Source organism: Limulus polyphemus, unplaced genomic scaffold (genome assembly GCF_000517525.1).
Source record: "Limulus polyphemus unplaced genomic scaffold, Limulus_polyphemus-2.1.2 Scaffold2007, whole genome shotgun sequence".
Taxonomy (NCBI): Eukaryota; Metazoa; Arthropoda; class Merostomata; order Xiphosura; family Limulidae; genus Limulus; species Limulus polyphemus.
This window is the reverse complement of record NW_013667617.1, coordinates 13,961-23,548: the sequence shown is the minus strand read 5'-3', so window position 1 is coordinate 23,548 and position 9,588 is coordinate 13,961. Positions and strand designations below refer to the sequence as shown.

Below are 9,588 nucleotides of genomic sequence, written 5' to 3'. Positions count from 1 at the left end.
ATGCAGATTTTGAAAATAATATTAATTTTTTTATCACGTGAGGATTTTTTTACAAATCGGGAAGAAAAAAAACTCTTACTTTGTTTACCACTATGAAAATTTTTTATTATTACGTTTGTTAACAAAAATACAAACAAACTGAAGAAAAGGGAAGAATATTGATGTCAAACGAATATGCATCCTCCTTCATCCTGATATCTACGTCTTTTAGTCTCAAACTACGTGTTGTGGTCTTTCTTTGATGTATTGCATTATGACGTTTTGTGATGGAATAAAATGGATATCATTTTTGGATTCAGCGTACAGGAATTACCGTAGAACATGTAAATATTTTAAAACAATAAAACCAGCACTGGCCTGTATTATTATATACATGACTTAAAAACGTTTACACAAGATACAGATAATTTATAATTAAAAACTACAAGGGATTTATCAGTTCATGTCAGATGTTCCATGATGTTATGCTAAACTGTAAAATAAAACACTCAAAGTGAGCCTTTATCGTTCAAATATTTATCACATTTTCCCTTAAAATCCCTTAAATTAACCGCATCTATCACATCTGAAGGCAACTCATTCCAGACACCAACCACCCTGTTAGAGAAAAGATTACTCTTACCCTGCCAAAATTTATATTTGTGTCCCCTAGTCTTATCATTCTCACCATTAAGTACAAAAAAATATGATGCACCAAAACTATCTATTTCCTTAATAATTTGAAACATCTTAATCGTGTCTCCTATTCTTTTTTTCAAGAGGAAATAAGTTTAGAGATCTTAACTTATCCTTGCATGACAACCTTTCCATCCCAGGTGTCATCCTAGTAGCCCTTCTCTGAACCCTATGCAATAATTCAATGTTATTTCTAAGGTAAGGAGCCTAAGACTGAACACAGTACTCCAAATGTGGCCTAACCTGTGACCTATAAAATGACATCATAACTCCTTCAGATTTATAAAATAAAGTTAAAAATTTGTACATAAGTTAATGTGGATTAAACCTTGTATGGAAAACAATGAGATACATTTTTAACTAGGTGTTTGAGAATGGTAGGCAACAGTGATATTACATGTACAAATGCGTTTAAAGGAATATCTCTCACAACTTTTTAGATTGAGTAAGGAAAAAATTCTCAAAACTAACTTTTTTTTTTTTTGCAATTAGTTTGTATAGGTGTTATTCATTGCCCAACCTCTTTAATTACCGAATTGATCATAAATGTATAAAAATACGTTACAAGTAACTGTATGAACAGGTCATATTTGTATAATATTTTCAGTGGCATAACTAGGTTTTCAACCTCCCTCCCATTAAAACATTTTCTACAAGTAACTGTATTAACAGGTCATATTTGTATAATATTTTCAGTGGCATAACTAAGTTTTCAACCTCCCTCCCATTAAAACATTTTCTATTTTCTGTGTTTTAAAATACTTTTCCCTGAATTCCAATATTCCAAATATCATATACCCAGCAGCTTCCCCACGTATCTTTACGTCATTGAATATTTTACCTTTCACTCGTGATGTGAAATGTTTGACTTTGAACAACGTTTTTCTTTTGTGGATGTAGATCATTTTCTGTTGTTGTTTAAGGATTTTTTTGTCTACTTCTTCAAACAGGTGATGACACAGTTACTGGCAGAACAACATGCTGATATTTTTGTTGATCAGATTCAGGATATCGTGTCCCAGTTGAAAGAACATCCCGAGAAGATCCCCGTTGTTCATGTCAGCGATGTACAGGTTTCAACTTCTACTTCAAGTCCTATCATAAGTCGACGTCAAGTTATTCGAGATCATTTAGATTTATCCTGTTCCAAGGTATATACTAGAGGGAAATAGGAATGAGTGAAATATTTGTAACAAAAACAATTATGGATGTAAACTAGAATGAATAATTATGTCTTTAATTTTAGTGGAGACTGCCAGAGAAAAGTGTAATGTCTGTAAAACATATATATCGAGATATGTAAAGCATACTTATTATGTAAAACTTGTATTGAGATATGTAAAATATACTTATTATGTAAAACTCGTAATTTAAGTTTGTGGCTGTAAGTATGTATTACATATCTCAATATAAGTTTTACATAATAAGTATGTTTTACATATCTCGATATAAGTTTTACATATCTCGATACAAGTTTTTACATAATAAGTATGTTTTACATATCTCGATATACAAGTTTTACATAATAAGTATTTTTTACATATCTCAATATAAGTTTTACATAATAAGTATGTTTTACACATCTCAATATAAGTTTTACATAATAAGTATGTTTTACATATCCCGATATAAGTTTTACATAATAAGTATGTTTTACATATCTCGATATACAAGTTTTACATAATAAGTATGTTTTACATATCTCGATACAAGTTTTACATAATAAGTATGTATTACATATCTGGATATACTGCAACTTTTGTAAAGTGCACTGAAGGACATTATGTCAAGAGGCAACTTACTGTAATTACTTTATTTTTCATAGGTTTATACCAACTACGACATTTAATTTGGTCACAAAATTCAGTGCACAATATATTCAACAGTTCTTTGAATGTATTTTTGTAAAATGGTTACTTAGAAAATTGTATGTCTGAAATATCCATACTTGTTTTTATACGCACAATTTTTTTTTCCCTGTAATCATCATGATTATATTTTATAAAAGATAAACTGATACTTTATTTAAAATATATTTTTTCAATGTTGGTAGAAATTCAGTTTTGACAGTCAAGAGGTCAGTTCTCCTTCGACTCCTAAAACTGATGGAGACAGAGAAATCTGTGCTCCATCACATGGATCACCAGTACACAAACCTCATCCACAGTCTGTTACACCATCCTCCTCCTCCTCCTCTCCATTGGTTGTTTCAGGACATCAACATTCTGCTCATCCATCACTTACTCAAGAAGCTATGGCTAACACACAGTTAATAGCTGCTACTTCTCAGCCTCAGGTATGTAAAAAAAAACTAATAAGACTATGTTTTAGAACCACTGTATGTATTAGTGATTTGTGTGTAAAATATCGATGGAATGGCTATTGGTGTAGGTATATGTATCAATAGTTTGCTGAATAGTAGGCCATTAAAATATCTCTGCACTTTCTTGCATCTTCCTATTCATACTTAGTAGAACTTACTTTACAGAAAATATGGCATTATAATGTGATGGTCAATCCCACCATTCATTGGTAAAAGAGTAGCCCAAGAGTTGGCAGTGGGTGGTAATGACTAGCTGCCTTCCCTCTAGTCTTACACTGCTAAATTAGGGACAGCTAGCACAAATAGCCCTTGTGTAGTTTTGCACAGAATTAAAAAAAACCAAACTTCACACAGTTGTTTTTTCTGTAAGCGTTAGATAACGGAAGGGTCAGGGTGGGTTTATTATGCCTACTTGGATGGAATTGTTAATTTTTTTTGTCTTGGAAAGATTTTGATTTAATCTTGCAATGTTTACATGATTATTAAGCAATTATTTGTACATTTATATGTTTAAATACATATATATGTTATTCAATAACTTTAAACTTCTAAACATGAGATTTGTTGTAAAGTTTGTAAGCTAGTTTATATGAAATGCTATACATTTACCAAAAAACATTTTCCACTGTTGTTTTATCTCTTGCAGGTTATTCCAGTCATTTCAAGGTTTAAAGTTAGTCCCGTGGAAGAATCTTGTCCATTACTTGGTTCAACGACTGCTCGATTATCAGACACTGATTCAGTATTTCAGGTGATTCTTCAAGAAAATATTCCTTCCTCTTCATCTGCTCTTCAAAGTGATATTTTTCAACCTCAACTAAAACATCTCTCTTTGCTCAAAGCCACTGTTTCAACCGTACTTGATCAAAGTTTAATTAAATCTGGACGTGCCCATATTTGGAAGCAAGGCCATAGTATGCCAAACTTTAAAGGACTGTTGGTACCTGGATCACTAACTCCTTTTCTTGCCGAGCCAGTATTGATTTCATCACATAGAATAGATTTTTTTATTTTAAGGTCACCTACAGTGCTAACCTCGTTACTTCCTACTAATCTTCTCTTTTCTGTCTTTGACAGTAGTAGCACTTTTCAAACTACTACACGCTGCAAACTTTAAAATTTTCCTGTTCATCGTCTGTCTTCCTCCTGTAAGCATATTCCTGCTTCTCTGAATGTTAACAAATTCAGGATTGTTGTGAGTAGGGATCTTCAGGCGTACATCTTTTACAGAGTGTCTTGTATTGTCCATAACACTTTTTGTCTAATTTTACTTAAACCTAAATGTCATATTTTTTGTAAGTGTAATATAGTTTGAAATTCCCAAAATTTGGTCATTAATTATGACTTACAAAAATGTATATATATAAAATTTTAATGCGAGTCGCAACTGACAACTCGTTTTCAAGAATTTTAAACTACACTTTAATGTGAAAGTGAGTTGTAATTATTTCTGTGGTTTGTAGTGTAGTTCCCTCTTTCTTTTTTAAGCTTATGTAACAAGTTCCTTTTTATTTTACCCCAACTTTGTTAAGTTTACATGTGTATTTATGTTATAGCGTAAATAAGCAGGTAAAATACTTCAACTAGTAGAGATCTGATTGCAGTTTCAAAAGAATAATAAAAGCGTCTTAAAAAAAGTTTGTTCAGTTTTAATAAATTGATATTTCTAGTAATTCTAAAAAAAAAGTGTGAACAATTATTTATATAAAAAAAGCTTTTACAACACTAAAAAAGGGAGAATTATCTTAATGTCATTCTGCGACTGAGCATTAAATTTACTGTACTTTAGAATTTATCTATATAAAGTAAAGTAGATTGAAATAGGTGAAGGTTACATTTCAGGTACTAATTATATACTAGGAAACTGGAACATATATCTGATATTAATTGTAATCTTACAGGAAGATCTTCCCAACAGTGACGTTAACCAGTCAGGTAGAGTAAGAGATGTTGGTAACAGCAATGTATTTCCTAGTACTTCAACCTCACAGCTGCAGCTCACCCTGTCTGAAAGCACAGTAACCACTGAAGATAGTGTCCTAGGGGGAAGCACCTGTTCTTCTGTTTTCAGCGGTTTAGATTCAGGAAGTCGGACAGGCCAGACAGATAATAGGTTAGTTACGACTGTTTCAATCTATTTTTTTTTACTTTAGTCAGCTTGGAATATCTAGAATCATGAAATAATTTACATTTTTGAATATACGTGATACATTTGAATGACTTTCTAATTAATTTTTCAGGTATGTTGGTTCATCTGTAATTTCGATATTTTAAAAGAAATATTGCCTTTACTGATAGAAATTAAACGATACCCTAGTGATCTAGTTAAAAAGAAAAGCATGGCCAGGTGGTTAGGGTGCTTGATTTGCAATCCAACAAATTGTCAAATTGTCAAACAAATCCACCAACAAATTGTCTATTATTTACTGATTCTGCTAACAGTGATTCTATAAAAATTCTGTGTATTTAGATTTTTTTTCACTGGCAACCTTTAGAAATATTAATACGTTTTTAATTTTATTGGGGTTAAGTATAATATCAGCAGTGTCATTGTTTTACTTAAGAGAAGAGTGCTAATTAAAGAATTTTCAGGATATTTTTATACTCTTCATAAAATAACTTGTTTATTTAAAGACTAGTACAGTAATACCAGTGCTACTTGCAGGATAAATACAATTTTGCAAAATATTTATTATATCTCGACTATGAAGCAGGGTGGGACGTATTGGTTTGTTTTGTTTGTCTACCATTTCAGATTTTGTTGGGGTGGTGAGGGGGAGTCAATTTTATTTTGAAGTCCCTGAACGATATTGGGTTTTGAAGGTATTTTGAGAGCATTTGCACTAATGATATCCTATTTGTAATAACCGACTGTAACACAAATTACACATTTTATATTTGTGTTGTTCTCAAAATGGAGGGAGCAATTTCCCCCTTCCTGTTTTGCTAAATGGCACCCATGGGTCAAGGCGTTTTTGAACCACAATTGGCAGTTTTCTTTCCTTGTTCTTCAAAAATGAACTTTTATTGTAGACCTAGAATATTTTTGTAGTTTGTAAAAATGCATTGGGTTTACTGTTTTTTTTTTTTTTCAGTAGTGGAAACAGCAGCAGTGCTAGCACCCACCAACAGTCCCAGATCTTACCTCATGTTCCTGACTTGAGTAGTCTACAACAAAAACTGGCCGAATTGACTTCATCTTTAGCTCATTGTACTTGTGGGACCACTAGTACCTCTGACACCAACCCAACATGGACAGTGGCTAGTGAAGCAACAGGTGGACAGCCAGTTTCATCCCAACATCAGCAACATGGAGGACAAAAAGCAACAGTAAGTTGTTGTCAGGGGTCATTTCATAATTTTTTTTAATTTGAGAAAAGTATAAATGTGATATTTGAGTAATAAGATATTAAAACTAAAAAAAAAAAATTGTATTATGTAGAAAAATTTTCTACTCTTTTGGAAATGAAGCTTGGAAATAATTCTTTATAATTAAAATAATGTTGCCAGAAGGTTTTTAATTAAACTTGGAGAACATTTTTTTAGAAGTCGGTATATGAACATCAAATTGTAAAAACTGATTTGATGTGAAAAATGGGACTTTCTGATCAACATTAAAAAAATTTTTTATTCTAAAACAAAAGGAAGTATTTTTAGTGTTTTTGCAAACGGTGACACAACAGAATTTTGGAAATTCCACAACATAAATAATAACAGAAAAACAAACCAGTTATGTGAATTTTTTTAAAGCCAAAACTAGTTACTATTTACTAAGATTTTTCTACGTTTCATGCAGTTTGGTTAAGTATTTCCACTGTGAAAAGAAAAATAACAGTATTTAGTGTTTCATGGTGTGTTTAAGCAACCCCTTTACATAAATCACAGACTACTGAAATTTTTAAATTCTGAATTTACTGATGAGAGAGTTATGTGGAAGGAGTTATGATAAGAACATTTATTTTTTTTCCCAGGCGTATTTCATGGATAAAACTCAATCTACTTGTGATGGAATACTGACTGAAAGCTCACCTGTTTCCCCACAGCACAAAGTGAGCACAGCAGTCACTTCGAAAGAAGAAAACCTGTCAGTTTCTGCAGCAGTATCACAACATACTGGGGTTCATATTTCTGTTGGTATTGACAAAGAAGCTGCAAAACACACCAACCTAGAACAACAGAAACACACTATGCATCTCAGTGAGGCCCAGACACAGACTACACCTGACTGTAAAATTATTGAGATGGGTGAACAGAGTAAAGGGTGGCAGTTGGTCACATCTTCTGTTCCTGCTGGTCAGCTTGGAAGTCTACCATCACAACTAACAAGTTTTCCTTGCTCTGCTGTTATTACCAGTCATATTACACAACCAACACTTGTCCCTTGCTCTACCATTTCTGTTAGTCAACTTGCACAACCAGTAGCTGTTCCTCACTCTGTTTCTGTTAGTCAACTTGCACAACAGGCAGTTGTCCCCCACTCTTCTGTTTCAGTTAGCCAAATTGCACAACCAGCACTTGTCTGTTACTCTTCTGTTCCTGACAGTCATTTACCACAACCAGTAGTTGCACCTAACACATTCAGCCAACCTTCACAACCAGTAGTCGTCTTCCACTCTACCGTTTCTGATAGCCAACTTACACAACCAGCAATTTTTCCTCACTCCACTGTTTCTGCTAATCAACTTCCAGTACTTCCTGTAGTTGTTGCAAACTCAATCACTACGAGTTATGTTACTGGTCAAGCAATTCAACCAGTAGCTGTTCCTCATCCTGATATTACCAGTCATTTTCCACAAAGTGGCATTTCACTTAGTAAACCTGTAGACAAAGTGACTCAACCAGTAGTCTTCCCTCAATCTGATATTACTAGACAACTTGGAGCTGAACTACTGCAACCACCAGGGGTTTCCAAAGCTGTTATTACATGTGATCAGCTTGATATTCCATTGAAGCAAGCACCAATTATATTTCAGTCATTTCTTCCCACAAGTCAACATGAGGATCACCTGATTCAACCAGCAGTTGTGCAGACTACATCTAGGGTTAGTGAACAAGATAGTTTGACATCACAGATGACAGTTGTTGCTCATTCTACTATTGCCGGGAGTGAGCTTGTTGGTCAGCTGACACAACCAGTTTCTGCTGTTTCATCATCATCATGTGCTCCTGTCACAAGTCAAGTGAAACATTCTTCATCCACTGAAGTTCTTGATGATCTAACAGATCAACAGATGCAAGTAACTCTTTCTCTGGCTAATTTACCATATAATGTCTCAAGCATTTCGCAAGCCAACTCTGTCAAAAAGATTAGTAAACTGCCTTTAGTTGACTCTACACTTGTTGATCTGAACGTAACCAGAAATTCTTTTTCGGGGGTTGTGACTTCTCCAATTTCACCAGGAATTCCATTGGCAGTATCCTCTTTTCAAACGTTATCTCACCCTGTTTCTCGTCCACATGTTTCTACAGCAAGACCCCATGTTTCAGAGATAGGTACTGTGTCTCAACTAGAAACTGATGCATCAAGACTCTCTAAAATGGAGACAGGTGTTTCAATCTCTGCAGTATTCAAAGAGAGAACACTTTCTTTGCCCTCTCACTATACTATGGTATCTGAAAATCTCACAAGTGTAACTGAAGTACTGTCCCAGACACCTTCAGGTGCTGTGGAAGCAATTTCAATTCCAGTGGGAACAGTATCTTCCTGCGCTAAAACTCTTTCATCAATGTCTTCCAATGTAGATATGTCTCGTAAACCAACTGTTGCAACAAAGTTAGAAGACCTTAAACTGGAGCTTCAGAAACTGCACAGTGTAACTTGTGCTTCTGTTGGGATGGCTGCTAATATCGAACAAGGTTTGCAAGCTATCTTTGCACAGACTGTTCCGGCACAAACCTTTACTACCCCGGCTCATTCCCAGCCTCAAGTGTTATCCCACATCCATTCTGGAGTATCTGGACTTCAGTATATTTCAGCACCTGATACAGTATTGACCTTCACACAGCCATGCACTTCTGTATCTGCTGTTCCTGACAGCTTTCTTCCGTCTCACTCCCAACCTCAAACACCTGTTACAGTAACTGAATCAGCTAGCACCAGTATGCACCATTTTAGTGAAATTTCACACGGACATCTGTCTCAACCTGTTACTCCCCATGTTAACAGTGTAGTTTTGCCTACTTTTCAATCTGACTTGTCCTCTGCCACTACCGTAAGTACTTATACTACTTTATCCTGTTCTGTGCTAAAAACAGATTCTGCACATGCTATGCTTCCAGGATTTCCATCAACAGAGCCAATATCATTACATATTGCTCCAGACCAATATGGAAGTCCTACAACCAGCATCCCTCTCTCAGTTTATAGTATTGCAGTAGCTAATGCCAGTGTTTCTTCTGTTCCTGTCTTGCCGTGTGGACATAGCACAAGTGTTGTGTCATCCTTTGTGCAACCTCCGAGCCTGCCAACAAACTTTTCATCAGGTAGGTAATCCTCCAGAGATCTTGCATTGTAGCATAACCACCAGCATTATAGTAAAAAAAAAGTAAGTTTAACCCGATGACTACCGGCTACTAACTTTCTTAGTATG

General features: G+C 34.5%; 1 protein-coding gene across 3 annotated transcripts in view; it reads left to right on the top strand.

Moving 5' to 3' along the window:
• Positions 1-9,588, top strand: part of LOC106465636 (mucin-17-like) — a 27,893-nt gene that overhangs the window by 8,348 nt on the left and 9,957 nt on the right. For 2 of the 3 annotated variants that reach the window (XM_022393575.1, XM_022393573.1), the window contains exons 5-10: positions 1,626-1,826; positions 2,729-2,971; positions 3,645-3,749; positions 4,900-5,111; positions 6,094-6,328; positions 6,970-9,481. In XM_022393575.1, coding sequence (XP_022249283.1) covers positions 1,626-1,826; positions 2,729-2,971; positions 3,645-3,749; positions 4,900-5,111; positions 6,094-6,328; positions 6,970-9,481 — 3,508 coding nt within the window. The remainder of the gene's footprint in view (positions 1-1,625; positions 1,827-2,728; positions 2,972-3,644; positions 3,750-4,899; positions 5,112-6,093; positions 6,329-6,969; positions 9,482-9,588) is intronic. The other variant, XM_022393574.1, reaches the window with a different exon arrangement.